At 38.0% G+C, this 16,883-nt stretch overlaps 2 protein-coding genes across 2 annotated transcripts in view; both read left to right on the top strand.

The window, feature by feature from the left end:
- Positions 1–201: 201 nt before the first annotated feature.
- LOC134800731 (zinc finger protein OZF-like) overlaps positions 202–16,883 on the top strand; it is a 35,624-nt gene continuing 18,942 nt past the window's right edge. The window contains exon 1 of the mRNA XM_063773257.1: positions 202–498. Coding sequence (XP_063629327.1) covers positions 240–498 — 259 coding nt within the window. The 5' untranslated portion in view covers positions 202–239. The remainder of the gene's footprint in view (positions 499–16,883) is intronic.
- On the top strand, positions 1,570–5,689 carry LOC134800603 (zinc finger protein 239-like). The gene is made up of 2 exons (XM_063773088.1): positions 1,570–1,627; positions 4,605–5,689. Exons 1-2 carry the CDS (start codon positions 1,570–1,572, stop codon positions 5,687–5,689), a joined length of 1,143 nt encoding a protein of 380 aa, XP_063629158.1.

The following is a 16,883-nucleotide window of genomic DNA, read 5'->3' as shown; positions in this document are numbered from 1 at the left end:
TGTAATTAATGTTCTTTATAATGAATCAAGCATGTATCGTTTTCTATTGGAAATAAACGGCTAAATTATTAATTATTATTATTATAAAATTAAACGAATGTTGGTTGTCAAAATAAAATCATTGGAGAAAAATTGATTGATTAGTTTTTTAAGTCTTTAATTTTTTTCAAAAATATTGTTATTTTTGTGTTTCAGTGCGTTCGGAGGGCAGCGCCGCCCGCGCCGGGGAACAGTGTGCGATGGCTTGTTCCGTGGTGCTCGAGCGCCTCCGCGGCGACGCGACTGTTCACAGTGGAGGCAAACCATATAGCTGCGAACACTGTGGAAAACGTTTCAGAAACAAGTCTATCATAAGGAAACATATTCAACTCACTCACTTAGCAATCGGGCCAAAACAATTTCCTTGTGATTTTTATGGATCTACATTCGAATCTGAATCGCTTGCAATGGAACACGAGAAAAGCGGACATGGTGTTACAAATTCCATTTGTGCTAAACGTGAGTATACAACAAATTCCAAGGAAAGTTTACCGACTCATTTAAACAGTCACTCGTTTAAAAATGATTTACACACTGGAGGAAAGGCTCACTAGTCATTGCGACTACAAGTGCAGTGCTAGGGCTATGTTACAAAGACACGAGATGATACATACTGCAAAATATAATTATGAGACTTGTTGCTATTCATACCTCATACTCATTTATTCATAAAGCCGATTTACATGTCTAAATGCTACAGGTCTTCTTCTTGTCCTTGCCTATCTTCCTAGTTCATCTGGGGTCAGGCCTCCTTGTGCAGCGGCGCCCAGACCTTCTGTCCCGGGTTGTCTCTCATCATGAAAGCAGTTTGCCTAAGCTGAAATCGAGACCCTCGCTAACGTGCGGTCAATAGTCAAAAAGTTTCAGTTTTCAGATTGTTTCTTTTGTATACGCCTAATAGTCTACTTGATGCCAAATATCAAGTTTCAGTCATCTAGAAGTGGGTTAGGTTTTTGGTCTATAAGTATTAATTATTTTTTTTTCCATCGAAATATCAATAATTTCCAGTTTTCAGATTTTCCCCTCTATATACACCTAATAGTCTACCTTCATGCCAAATAACAAGTTTCTAAGTGATCTAGAAGTGGGTTAGGTTTTTGGTCTATAAGTATCAATTATTATTTTTTCCATCGAAATATCAATAATTTCCAGTTTTCAGATTTTCCCTTTATATACACCTAATAGTCTACTTGATGCCTAATATCAAGTTTCTAAGTCATCTAGAAGTGGGTTAGGTTTTTGGTCTATAAGTATTAATAATTTTTTTTCCATCAAAATATCAATAATTTCCAGTTTACAGATTTTCCCCTCTATATACACCTAATAGTCTACCTTGATGCCAAAAATCAAGTTTCTAATTCATCTAGAAGTGGGTTAGGTTTTATTATTAATTATTATTTTTTTCTATCGAAATATCGAAATGACTTTGGTCACAAGATCAGGGCATGTGCACACTAGTTGTACTGCTTGATTTTTCTAGGGCATTTGACTGCATTCATATAGACCTGCTGCTGTCTAAGCTAAGTTATTATGGCTTTGATAACAGTGCACTGCGTTGGTTTCATAGTTATCTCAGTGAGCGGCAGCAGTATGTTAAACTGAGCTTAAGTGATGGATCAGCTAAAGTCTCAGGTAAAATGGCCCTTTCCAGAGGTGTACCACAGGGATCGATACTCGGCCCAATCCTGTTCATTTTATATACAGCAGACATCGGAACTCATATTACACACTGCAAATATCATATTTATGCAGATGACATACAGATATACATTTCCTGTAAACCATCTGAAATTGACAGTGCTATACAAAAACTTAATATAGATCTTGCAAATATAGCATCTTGGGCACTAGACAATAGTCAAAAACAAAGCGACTTATTCAGCGGGTACAAAATGCTTGTGCTCGTGTTTGCTTCAACATTCCACAAAGAGCCCACGTGACTCCTTCTCTATATAAGCACAGTATTCTCAAAATGCCACACCGTCGCAAGCTTCATCTAGCTTATCTTTTATTTGGCGTAGTAAAACACAAATCCCCATCGTATCTCTTCGAGAAGTTATCATGGATGTCCACCCGTAGGTCACTTGGGGCGTGTAATTGCAGTGTACAGTTGGTGACACCTCAACATGCTTCGGCAGCTTTTCGTGGGAGCTTTAGGTACATGGCAAGCCGCTGCTGGAACAACATTCCTCCACCCCTCAGGAACCTACAAAGCATAGTAAGTTTTAAAGCCAAGCTTAAACTATGTACACTACAACACCAGCGGCAACAGGAGACTTTAAGACATGATACTAGCTTCTTTTATTGTAATTTCTTACTCCTATAATTATGTGGTTGTTACTTGTTTTTACTTTTACTTTTTTTTTATACTTGTGGGCAAATCAATAATATTGTAATATAGGTTATCTGTGTTTTCTGTCCTATCCTCACGTTCATTCATGCGTCTGAAAACTGTTGTTCTTTGTCATTTCTTCTTGCATCACCATTGTGCGTTATATTTATATTTAAGTAATTCATCTTCTTCACGTAAAAACGAAAAGCCAAGCTTTATTTTATTTCATTGTCAGTCGTTTTTTAGTATTTGTAAACCTTAATCACCTAGGTAGTATTCTTTGTTTTATGCTGTAAGATTGTATTTTTCTTTAATTCATCATGTAATCACGTTTATTTTCTTTTGTGTTATGCACTGATACTAGTGTTTTAGAAGATAATAATAAAATTAATGGACTTGTTATTTATCAGCACGTGTTGTACGACATGGCCTTATGTCATCTTGACATCTCACCGGCAGATGGCGCTGCCCGTCCGCCCGTCCACTCTCCGCCGCTAAGTCGCGTTCAGTTTTATGATGGGGCCGTGTCGTACAGCTGCGTTCGTGACCCACAAATGGTCTCACCGGAAACCGGAAGATCAGCGCTGACTTTTGGGTTAGCATTTATGCTGAGGCGGGACCATTTCGTGGTAAACTATTTATTTATTTTATGTTTATCTTTCTTTGTTGTTTCTTTACTTATGTATGTTATAGTTTATCACGAATAAATGAGATGACTTATGATTTGTTTATGAAATATAAATAATTTCCAGCTTTCAGATTTTTCCCTTTATAAACACCTAATAGTCTACCTTGATGCCAAATATCAAGTTTCTAAGTCATCTAGAAGTGGGTTAGGTTTTTGGTCTATAAGTATTAATTATTTTTTTTTCCATCGAAATATCATTAATTTCCTGTTTTCAGATTTTTCCCTTTATGAACACCTAATAGTCTACCTTGATGCCAAATATCAAGTTTCTAAGTCATCTAGAAGTGGGTTAGGTTTTTGGTCTATATGTATTAATTATTATTTTTTCCATCGAAATATCATTAATTTCCTGTTTTCAGATTTTTCCCTCTATATACACCTAATAGTCTACCTTCATGCCAAATAACAAGTTTCTAAGTGATCTAGAAGTGGGTTAGGTTTTTGGTCTATAATTATTAATCATTTTTTTTCCATCGAAATATCAATAATTTTCAGTTTTCAGATTTTTCCCTCTATATACATGTAATAGTCTACCTCGATGCCAAATTTCAAGTTTCTAGGTCATCTGGAAGTGGGTTAGGTTTTTGATCTATATGTCAGTCAGTCACAAAAATGCCGGTTTTTAAACGTTAATTTATCAATAACTGTTTGAGCTACGTTTATGAAATTTTGTATTTTGGACAAGCTAAGGGGCTTAAATACATGTGCCAAATTTCATTTGTTAAGTAGGTTTCATGTTGTGAAGGGGTCGAAAGTAGCTCGAAATGGTTCGTGTAATATCACACACGGTTGCTGCGTCGCCAGTTCCTTTTTCTTTGAACTTGGCTGGACACGCTATCGCGTGTCTAGATTCTTATTTCTTCCTTCCTTATTAGTTCGCGCAATGAGTATTGAGTCATTGAGGTCATCGAACTTGACAACAAAATGGCGGGAACCTTAGCACGTATTATCTCACTCACACAAGCATGGTACGCGTTCACCTACACGAGCTTAGACAGTGTGCGTAGGAACGCGTTTGTTTCATACATTTGATCGCCAGTGTCCAAGGTGAGGTGTGCTTGGGCTGTGTTTTGCTACAACTGTGTCTGTGATAACAAATGAAGTCAGAAAAATCCCTTCCTAACCACCTAATGATACATACTGGGCTGAAGCCATTTGAATGTAGTAATTGCGACTACAGGCGCAGGCCGAACCAGCAAATACTTCAGTTTGACCATAATTTTATTATTTATATCTTTTCTTATCATTTTCACAGCAACAAGGGACCTTGCACACGCACGTCGACGGCGCGGTGTGCAAGTGTTATATGCTTATGTATGAGTATGTGTAGTATGTACTCGTATGTTCCTATGTGGTACTCATATATTTATAGAGACCACAGCCACACGTGTGGGTCGGTTTTGTTTATACTTTTTACAATCTTGTGTTGATTGTCCGAGAGTCATTCTTTAGTGATACGGCGCCAATCAGACGAAACGTTAAGATGTATGTTAAATTCATAAAATAGATAATCCGTTTAAATTGTTTTATTAACCTGTGTTCCAGTGTGTTCGGAGGGCAGCGCCGCCCGCGCCAGGGAACAGCCCGCGATGGCTTGTTCCGTGGTGCTCGAGCGCCTCTGCGGCGACGCGACTGTTCACAGTGGAGGCAAACCATACTACTGCGAGCACTGTGGCAAGCATTTCATGAACAAATCAAATTTACGAGAACACATTCAACACACGCATTCATTGCCCGGACGAAAACCATTTGCCTGTGATTTTTGTAGTTCGACGTTTCAAACCGAATCGCTTTTGATAGAACACGAGAAAAGCGAACATGGTGTTACAAATTTTATGTGTGCTGAATGTGAGTATACACTAAGCTCCAAGAAAACTTTGGAGACTCATTTAAAGAGTCACTCTTTGGAGAATAATTTCAATTGTAGTCACTGTAGTTACACAAGTTCGTGTAAAAGTGATTTACACAAACACAAAACAACAAACATTGATGGAATACCTTTTAAGTGTAGCGACTGTGATTTTAAATGCAGTAATGAATCAAACCTGCGACGTCACCAGAAGACGCACAACCGGAGGCACCAGAGAATACTCACTAGAAAAAAACCTTACAAATGTAGTCATTGCGACTACAAGTGCAGTCTTAGTTCTAATTTACGAAGACACGAAGGGACACATACTGGGGCGAAGCCTTTTCAGTGTAGCTACTGTGATTACAAATGCAGTCAGAAGTCAAACTTACAAAAACACCAAAGGATACACACTGGAGAAAAGCCTTACAAATGTAGTCATTGCAACTACAAGTGCAGTCAAATTTCAACCTTACAAAGACATGAAAGGACACATACTGGAGAAAAGCCTTACAAATGTAGTCATTGCAACTACAAGTGCAGTCAAATTTCAACCTTACGAAATCATGAAAGGACACATACTGGCGAGAAGCCATATCAGTGTAGCAACTGTGATTACAAATGCAGTCAGAAATCAGACTTACAAATACACCAAAGAATACACACTGGAGAAAAGCCTTACAAATGTAGTCATTGCGATTACAAGTGCAGTAAAATCTCAAACTTACGAAGTCATGAAAGGAAACATACTGGCGAGAAGCCTCTTCAGTGTAAGCACTGAGATTACAAATGCACTCAGAATTACAACTACACCTGACGAAACATACTGGGGCGAAGCCATTTAAATGTAGCATCTGCGAATACAAAAGCAATCTGAAAGCAAACTTACTAGTTCACCAAAGAATACACACCAGAGAGAAGCCGTATACATGTAGTCATTGCGACTACAAGTGCAGTTATAGTTCAGCCTTACGAAGTCATGAAAGGACACATACTGGCGAGAAGCCTCATCAGTGTAGCCACTGTGATTACAAATGCAGTCAGAGTTCAAGCTTACAACAACACCTACTGAAACATACTGGCGAGAAGCCCTTTCAATGTAGCAGCCACTATGATTAAAAATGCATTAATAAATCGGATTTAAAAAAACACCAAGAGGATACACAATCGATAAAAACCACAATACCACCACAGCCACAAGCGACAATATGTAGTCATTGTGATTACAAATTCAGCGATAAAGCCAACCTGCGACGTCACCAGAAGACGCATGGGACGAATCTTAAAAAGCAATAATAGCGACTACAAGTGCAGCCTGAAACAGCACCTGAAGTATATTAGTGTCGATCCGCTAGTTAGTGCAGTGAGTGAGCGCTGTGAGCGAAGTGGTGAAACATGTGGCTTCCGAGCCGGAGGTCGTGGGCTCAAACTACAAACACCACCGACTTACTCGGGACTTGTACATATTAGAATTAGATTTTTTTTATTATTAAGCACAAACGAGACATTACATAATATAAAAGAAAACACAGAATAAGATTAAAGTGCCAGGAAATGGCCTCATCTCAGCATGTTGCTGGTGGCTTCCAGCGCTGATCTTCCGATGAGACCATCAAGTGAGAACCACGGAAGGTAACAGACAAGAAGAAAAAAGACATAAAATAACATACAGTTAAATAAGAAAAAGTTGCACAGCAAGAAGATACAACATAACGACCAAATTAAAGTATTTACCAGTTGCTTTGAAGTTTGCTTGCTTAAGGAAATTCTCACGAAGAAGAGCCGCGAAAACCGAAATTCGCAAATTGCGGGGATTATTCTCTGTCACCCTAATTACGCCGTCATTGGAGTAAAATAGAAAGATCCCCGCAATTTGCGAACTTCGATTTTCGCGGTTATAGCCCTGCATATTAAAGTAATTTTATTACAAATTTCGAAGGTCTCGGTCCCCACAGCGGCTTGAGGCTGCTGTGTTGTTAGAAAATATAAGATATAGATATAAGAATAAGATATAAGATAGTGTACGGACGCCTGGCCGGCAGCAGGCGGGCTGTCGATCACGTGTCGCGTTCATTCAGCCCAGTTCCCTAGAGTCGGAGCAGCAGGTTACTGTCCCGGCGGCATTCCCACACTATTCTCCTCAAATCTTCTTGTTTTCCTGCAGAACAGAAGGACATCTTTGAGTTCGACGTCCTTTAGGTCGTTTTCTTTCAGTGTGTCTTTACCGAATGTATTATATCGCGGTGCCGCATACATAATACATTCTGCTAGTAAGTGTAAGCTAGTCTCCTCCTTGCCACAGTGTGCGCAGGAGGCATCTCCGCTGATTTCCATTATCTTAAGGTAGAAAATATAAGGAGTAACTTTGTATTCCACTATACATAATTAGTATAATAACTAGAATTAATTGATGTGTCCTCGAATAAAAATAATTATTCTATTTTACTACTTATTACTTATTTATTTTGAAATACCTATCCAATGACATCCCACACCATAAGGATAAAGCGAAAAAAAAAACGATCCCCACTTTACGTATAGGGGAGGTTTACGTGTAGGGGATTTTTTTTAGTTTACTATTATACCACTAAGTATGTCTGCATGATTGATTTATATATCAATGCCTAATTGCAGCTTTCTAGCACTAACGATCTCGGAGCAAAGCCGCGGTCGGACAGACGGGCATGGCGAAACTATTAGGGTGCCTAATAGTTGACTACGGAACTCTCATAGGATCACTTGTGTCTGTCTGCGCCTCTGTTTCAGCCAGTGCTACGAAACTACCGATTTAGGTGAAATTCTGTGCGTTAGGTGGGGCTGCTTCTGAGAATATAGGTACATTTTTACATTCCCCCACCTCTTCTCCGAAACTACTATGCCTAAAATAAATATGATATTAGTTCTTTACCTATAAACAACAGAAAAGCCCGTACACGCGAGTCCGACTTACACCTTTGTTGCCCTGATATGTCCACTCAATATCCTGATGAAGGCTGGGAACACCGCGCCGCGGGCTCGCAGCAGCGCACCTGCTCGCCGCGTGTACTGGCCCGCGCAGACTTGAAGCATTTAATATTGATGGCGCCTCCACTCTCCCCCACGTTAGCAGATATGCGGTTTTACATTATTTAAGTAAAGTTAAGGGAAAGGTACAGTCAGCTTCAATAGTAGCGGATGGAACAACGCGTCAAGTATCTGCCACCAGGAATACTTTTCCAAATAGAGATTAATTTCTACAGTTCATGTCTTAGAGCATTTAATAACTGAAGTCGCCTTTAACCCATTCATGGCCACGAACCGCTGAGCGTACACAATACGCCGGGCCACCATACAAACCGTTTTTAGCTAAAACGTATGACTCAGCTTATGGGTCTCGAGCCTGGCGCGCACGGTAAATAAATCGCCGCTTATGAAGCCGGCCAGTTGAACAGCATTATGCAACATTTTTACTAACCACCGTTTTTCTGTGCCTATCAAAAATAAACGAATTATTGCAGTTTGGTTAGGCGGGTTCAAATTCCGGTAATCCATAGCCACGGTCACAAAATACGAAATCACTAAACAGCACAGGAGGAGTATAAAGTCGCCCACGAATAAATCGTGACTAAATAATATTATTTCCCATGTTACTCCAAAATATGTACATCTCTAATAGGGGGGATGGGATGAATCACTTCTTGAACTCTTGTGACAAATACCACATGAAAGATAATACCGCCGCCGCCTCCTTGTTTATTGTCCAAGTGTGTCCGATAAGCTTACACCTGGTCGGTCATTTATCTTTGTTTTGGTAAACGCCATTATATTAGTAACAATAGAGAACTTAAAATGTATTAATAATGTCTAAAATAATGGAGAAAGTTGTCGGTGCTCAGTTAACCACCTACCTAGAAACCAACAACATTTTGCCGGATGTCCAATCGGGTTTTCGGAAAGGACGTAGCACTACAACCGCTTTACTTGATGTTTCTGACAACATTTTGGATGCTCAGGATAAAGGCATGTGCACTCTTTTAGTGCTCCTTGATTTCTCGAGGGCTTTCGATTGCTTAAATATAAATCTGCTATTATCTAAGTTAACCTACTATGGTTTTGACCAGAAAACTATAAAGTGGTTCCAAAGTTACCTCAGCAATCGGTCACAGATAGTTAAAGTGCGCCTTGGTGATGGTTCCTCCCTTTTTTCAGAAAAAGCAGAGCTTACTAGAGGAGTCCCTCAAGGATCGGTACTTGGCCCGCTCCTTTTTATACTTTATTCTGCTGATATTGTGTCTCACATTAAGCATTGCAAATACCACATATATGCAGACGACATACAGGTCTACATATCATGTAAGCCATCGGAAGTTAACACTGCTATAGAGAAACTCAATCAAGACCTCACGAGTATAGCAACCTGGGCTACAGAAAATTGCCTACTGCTTAACCCAAATAAAACAAAGTACCTTGTCTTTGGCAGCAAGCACCAACTGGCTGGTGTCAGTACTTCAGTAGATGTTATGTTAATGAATGAACCAATTGAGAGGGTGTATGAAGCGCGAAATCTGGGCCTTTTAATGGATTGTGGACTTCGATATGAAAAGCATACCGCAGAGGCTGTAAGAAGTTGCTTCTATAAGCTTAAGGTGCTATATAAAATTCGGCCATACCTAAGCGAAACCTTGCGCATTCAACTGATCGAGTCACTTGTACTATCAAAACTTAATTATATGGATGTTGTAACTGGGCCTAGGCTACTTGCTAAAACAAAAAGACTCATACAACGTGTTCAAAATGCCTGTGCTCGCTTCTGTTTTGATATTCCTTTGAGAGCCCACGTCACTCCGTTTCTTAATAGTCATAAGATCCTCAAAATGCAGCACCGTCGTAAACTTCATTTGGCTTGTTTGCTCTTCGGAGTTCTGAAGTATAAAACCCCTGCATATCTTTGTAACAAGTTATCTTGCATCACGCTCCGCGACCGCCGTAAATGTGGGATTCAATTGTTGACGCCACGCCACGCTTCGGCAGCTTTCCGGGGCAGCTATCGCTATACTGCCTCAAAATGTTGGAATAACGTGCCACCGCCAATGAGGAACCTGCAAAGTATTCATACTTTTAAAACGAAGCTTAAACAGTACATGCTTAGCCACCAACTTAGCCAGGAAACCTGCTTACACGATACAAGCTGCCTGTAGTTTCTGCTTTTACTTACCACTTAGATTACGTTCCCTCTGCATTGCCATAGCACATTACTTTTAAAAATGTTATTCTCGCCCTCTTGTGACTCTCTATATGTAGTTAAATCTGTATGATCGATAAAATATTGCTTAAACTGCTTTTGTTCGTAACAAATCGACCTGTTTTATTTGTCATTTTAGTTTAGTTTGCGCAGCTGCCGCATGGCGCTAGATGTAATGTCAGGCGTAATGTACGGCCAAGATGAGTTTGACCTGATAATGTAACAGCTGTATTGTACGTAGTAAAACTATACATAGTAATTTATTGTAATGTATTCTTGACTAATTGCTATCTTTGTCTTTTGTATTCTTATTACTATCTTTGTATTTTTTATGTATTAATTTTGTTGTTAATTCTCTTGTTATTCATGTTACCTGTCGTGATTGTTTCACCGGATGGTCTTATCGGAAGATCAGCGCTGGAAGTCGCCAGCAACATGCTGAGGTGAGACCATTTCGTGGCACTTTCTCTTTTTTATGTTTCTCTGTTTAGTATAAGTTTTTATTTTGTGTTTGTGCTTACGAATAAAATTATTTCTATTCTATTCTATTCTATTCTATTATAGTACTTACTTTCTAATCTGCCGTAGAAACCACGATATTTTAAAGAACTTGTAAATACTTGTCACAAACTATTTGTAATACAATACATATTAGTTAGTGATGACTGTTTCAACCGCCTTGTTTTATATTAAAACGAAAAAAAATGAACCTTCACATCATTGTTAGTATGTAATTGCCTAAGATACAATACAACGATCACCAAATATTATGACATAAAAGTACAGTGGGAGAAAATCCTAGTTGCCTTACCCCTCATACAAAACAAAATATTATTAGGTATACTACGGTTTGGTTCCTACAAAATGTGGCTTACCATCATCCAAACAGTAATCGGTTGTAAAATGGTACAATATCAAACAGCTTCAACATGAAATAAGCTTTAAAACCAGCCAATAAAGTTTATTTTAGCCTGCTACGGAAACATTAGTAGTTTTTACAAGTAGCGCCAGGCCACGGTGACCCATACCTTGAGCCATGTCAATAACTTCTGAAATATATATATTTTTTGTATTTTTTAAATATGGATTTTTCTGTTTGCTTGCATTGCATATGTATCTAGAATTTTAGTATATTTACTATATAGCACTGATAGTAAACCAAACTTGAATATTCTAGACCCTGTTTTCATTAAAAAATACGTGTTTATAATTTTTTAACCTAATATACCTTATAGAAATGGTTGTTAGCTTATATGTGACGTTCCACGGAAAAAGGTACCTTATGAGGGTTTCTAGTTTCGGATATATGAAATGTTTTGTAAAGAGGTGAAAAAATGCTCAATTTTTTTTTATTGTGTAATCTGAAACCTTAATGCGTAACGTTTATTTACCTGTTTTTATTTTTGTTATAAGTTAGTTATAAGCCTAGTAATGTCGTCTCAGAGTTTAGTAGAAAAGGTACCTTATGGAAAAAAGATTGAAAATTCCCAAAAAAACTAGTCAATACGGGAAAAGAAGTTTGGTAGAGAACTGTATTAGCATTCTGCAAAACTAATTTGATAATTTCAGTTCTGGTTGGGGCGCCTCGCAAATATTATAACCGTACATAGACCGACATCACAAATCCAAGTAGCCTGCTATTATACCAAAGTTACTCTCGTCAAGTCTTTCTTAACTAGAATAATCTTCATTTGGTTTGGTCGCATGCAGTAAATCAGCCATTGGTTTGCTGAAAAATGCCAATACCCGACGCATTACCTTATGGAATATCTGAGGTCATTGAACCTCAATGCCGCTTATCTTCAATAGCAACCGAAATATATTATTGATAAGAAATAGACGATTTATACCATCTTAACCCCAAAATATTATTAGTTTATCCTAACTGTTCCATCATCATCATGCCTCATCATGTAACTTAATCACAAGGTACCTTTTCATTACATACAAATTATTGGTCTTTTTTAAGATTATTATGACGAAGAACTAATTAGATTTGGGGCAGTTTAATGTAAATTAATATTTTCTATTCATAAAAGATAAACTGTAATATGATTGATATTTTGTAGTGATGTATTATTAGATTTATTTCCATAAGGTACCTTTTCGTAAATGTATGGAGCAAATACTGTTATTGTTATGTAAGTTTAAAGTGGCATAAGGGGTTAAATATAGTATTTAGTTGGGGTTTTAGGATTTATTTCATTTGAATGACAGAATTTCTTTCATATGTGCTCAGAAAAATTGATTGTGTGTCACATTAAAAGTAAAAATATTCAATTTTGTGATTTTATATGAAAAAGTCAGAAAATACATTTTCACCTCTAAATCGGTATTGTTTTTTGCTTAAACTGTCTGTCAGTGTCGTTTTATAATAGATAGAATTTAAATCTTGAGAGCTCATTGCAATCAATCGTGAAAATGAAATAAAACTTTATTTTCAAGAGATTGGCTAGTATACACATAAATCAGTCGATATCAAAAGTTTCTATTTGCATTACAGAACAAGTCGCAATATTTTTTTAATCTCACATATATAAGGTATTATTATTTGTAGTCAACTATGTAACTTACTTCAGGAACATAGTTTTTTAGGCGGCTAAACTTAAAACTTCTCTATCGTAAAGTTGCTAATTTCACATTATTTTCAAAAAATCATATCTCTGTAACTACGCAACCTAGAAGGTTGATCTTTTGTGTTATCGATAGCTTATTTATTGTAGATTACTGGGGTATGCATAACTCCATACCCGCCATAAGGTACCTTTGACCGTGGGACGTCACATATGATACTTACGTTATTACATCAAATTACGTTTCGTTTAAGTTTAAATCAGAATTTATTCAAGACTCACATGTGAGTCACTGGCCCTGCGGAACTGTTTGAGCATGACCCATACGCTGAGTCGCTGGCCCTGAATGGGTTAAGAGCTTACGCCTATGCCGAAAAACGTGCACAATTGTACAAACTTTTGTATGGACTGATATGGTTATTTTTACAGATCATGTAGAAATAGCAATAGGTACATTTGACGTCCTCTTCCCCGCAAAAATCGGCAGACTGTTTCGTACAAAAAATGACAGCCATGACCATGACGTCTTCAGTTGTTGTTGTTGTTTATTATTTAAGTTGACAATTGTACCTTAACAGCTAAAGCCACAGCGGCACAAATTGGGAGACAGTAATATACTTATACATAGGGTACACAAGTATTTACATAACAACATTATATAATACTACTTACAGGCATCTCTCGCTCTATCACTCTCTTACACTCAATCATCAGTCGTCCAATTGCACTCACAAACAAATCACACTCCGGGTGTGCCTCGAGCACGGAGTTGAGCAGAGCTTGCGCGCGTGCGACCGGCGCCTGCGCGTGCGCCCGCGTGCGCGCGCTGCCCTCCGCCAGCAGCGCGTGACGCCGCCCAAGAGTGTACTGGTTAGGCACAAATAATCGCATGAAGGCCTCGACAAGGGCTACGCTATCTATTGAGTTTTTAATAACGCCGATCGTGAATTTCGCCAAAGACAGCAACCTCCGTAACTGGAGCGAGTCGTACCCTAGATGTCCCTGAAGAAACAGAGTAGATATTTATTTTTAACTAATTTTAACTTGAGAATGAGTAGCTAAATTTCGTCAGATTATCTAAGAACTATTTGGCTCAGTTTGTAAACGTTCGCTTTTTTTTGTTTGCACAGAGAGTCTGGGGCCTTATTCGACATGCCACTTTTGACGTCGCATGTTGAACTTCCGTTGAATCGAATCATTACTTTTCAAAATTTGACATTAGCAATCAACAGTTAGGTTACGTCCAAACCAAACCATTATAAACCTTAAAGTAATAATAAAACAAAGTTGTTTTTTGTTAAATTATTGGTTGTACCAAATGAACTTCCGCAGTTGATGAACTTCAAATGAACTTCAACAGTTGAATTTCATTTGACGCGAAATCCGACAGTTGTACATGTCGAATTTGGCCCCTGGGTTCGATCCCCAGTATTTGTATGCTGGGATATAACTTTTTTTATTTTTTTTACACTTAAATTTCGTATTGTTTTTTTTAACTTACTATATTTAAAGCTCTTAGCACCATGTAATTTAAAGCTCTGCTCGCGAGGTCTACAGCTCACAGAGCCACTAGTACCTAAGAATTTGGTTACGTTTACAGTCTCTATTTCAGTTCCTAGGTATTCACATTTGACTGTAAGAGGAATTTTCCGTTGGTAAAAGTGCATAATTTTTGTTTTGTTGATATTGATTAATAAATTATTATAGGCAAGCCAATTATTATATAATATTACATAATGTCATGTTAATTTCAGATTCATAAATATTATCATTATCACATTTAATAATTACAGTGCTATCATCAGCGAATAAGACCATTGGATATTTTACATGTTTAGGGAGATTGTCCATGTAATTTTGCAGCTCGCTGTACATATTCCACAATATATTTTGAACCGTTGTACAGTAACTAAAATTTCCAAATTCTAAAACAAACGAACTTCTGAGTCTCAGGAAGATAGACATTTTCAACGATGAACGTTTCATTATTAATTCCTCTGCCGGAACCACGACCCGGCAGGATTATAAGCGACCACGTGGAAGATATTCTGCAGGACAGGAAGACCTAGTCGCGGGACGTCTCCGGGCCTCGACGAGTATGCAAGTACCAGTACGTACACTCACGCTCCGTGATTGTTACGCCATTTAGGGTTCTAGCTAAATTGGACATTCCATAGCGTAAGTATGGAACAACCAATTTAGCTAGGACCCTAAATGGCGGTAACAATCGCGGAGTGTCATCACGCTCCATCACACGTATACGCATACCATCGTACGTAGTAGTAATAAAGGGCTGTCCATCTTCTGTAGTTGTCGCTGGAGCCGACGGCAATGGAACAGACACCCTGAGTTAAACCTACACGAGTATATACACTCGCATTAGGTACATCAACGAGTTATGAAATGATTGACTTTGTATGTCGATGAAGTCATGAATGATGGGAGACACTGACACTTGTGCTCCAACGTGCACGACGCGTTGCCGTGCTCCAAAAGGCTGGCAACCTTGGCATGTACCGACTTTTTAATAAGGCAACCTAATAATAAGTTAATTACGAAAAAAACCTTTCAATTGATATAATATACCTACGATTATACACCGTGTTTTTATTGAATTCCGTTAACTTCGGGGTATGGTTAAGTACGTTTAAGATAACTAAATGGCAAAGTTTATTTTCAAAAAAAATTTTTTTTGTCTTTTTTTTTTTTAAATAAGTTTGAAAAGTAATTAAATGTAGCATATAACATTGTTGTAACACGGGCATTACATTTAACTCATCCAAACAATTGAAATCTATGACATACCAATGTCATTTCGGACATCGATCGACCGAGATTGTACTTAAGTGTAGTAGCTAATGTATGAACTCATTCTAAACACTAAATCAATTAGTAAACCGGCCCTAAGTACACGCTTGTAGAGGCCATAAAGGAAAAAAATAAATTATTGATTATCTCCGAAATGGAGTTAATTAGAATATCGGTGTATTTGAGAAAGTTACTTGATTTAAGTTCAGGAATGCACCCTTAAAATTAACGGAAATAAAAAAAAACACGGTGTATAACTGATGACGATGAGGATATAAAAACACCAATTACCGTTTTACACCTGACAACTCACAGTTGGGCAGAGGGGAAAACAGGCAACCTTTAGCCCCCATTCGCATGGGAGCTTTTTCAACGCGCGTTAAAAAAGCGTTTGAATGTCACAAATGGATAACCATGTGTGTATTCACACGACAGCGGTGACGCTTTTTATCAAGCGTTGTGGGATTTTCGACTTTAAGCCTTGGTCGTTAAATCGAATTTAGAGTGCGGGCAAATTCAAGCGCTTTTTTAACGCGCGTTGAAAAAGCTGCCGTGCGAATGGGGGCTTTCTCTTTCAATTCGGTTGGGATATTCTCTTAACTAGTGTACGAATTTTTAAAATAACAACCGAGGGAAGTGAATTATATAAATTTATTAAAAATATTAATTATTTAATATTATCAGTACGCAATTACGAGGCAACATATTTGCGACGTGTCAATGTGATCATTAATTTCTTATCACTGATTAATAATTGAATTTTACATCACAATTACAATTCAATAAATAATTATTAAAAATTATCTAACATAATAACACATTGAACAATAATTGGCTTATAATAAAATATAATCAAGTCTATGTCAATTGATCTAAATTATACGGCTAGTACATATATTTTCCTTATACCGTATCTCGCACAAGAGAATGAGATAAAGCATAATTGAGCCGTTATACCAGTCATATCTCCGCTCCTACTGCGTTGCTGCTGTGTGGGTGTTCCATGAGTATATAAGTAGTGTGAGCGCGGCGCAGTACTGGTGTCTACTCTGTGGCGCCGCTCGACGACAACATGTCGCCGACGTGACAGCCCGGGACGGTCGAGAGAGAGGGCGCTATGCGACAGCGAGTGTGTAGGAATGGTAAGGAAAGGAAGTAGAATAGAATAATACTTTTTATTAAAGGATACACATCAATCAATTTTCAATTAGTTCTAATCATTAAAAGTGGAATACAAAGTAACTACATATTTATATTTTCTAACACGCAGCGGCCTCAAGCCGCAGTTGGCCGCGACCTTCGAGAATTCTAAGTATAGATTATCTCCATCTCTGTCACTCCAATATAGCAAGAGCGGGAGAGATGTAGATCTC

This window comes from Cydia splendana, chromosome 20 (assembly GCF_910591565.1).
Source record: "Cydia splendana chromosome 20, ilCydSple1.2, whole genome shotgun sequence".
In the NCBI taxonomy this organism is placed as follows: domain Eukaryota; kingdom Metazoa; phylum Arthropoda; class Insecta; order Lepidoptera; family Tortricidae; genus Cydia; species Cydia splendana.
This window is presented reverse-complemented; position numbering and strand designations above follow the sequence as displayed.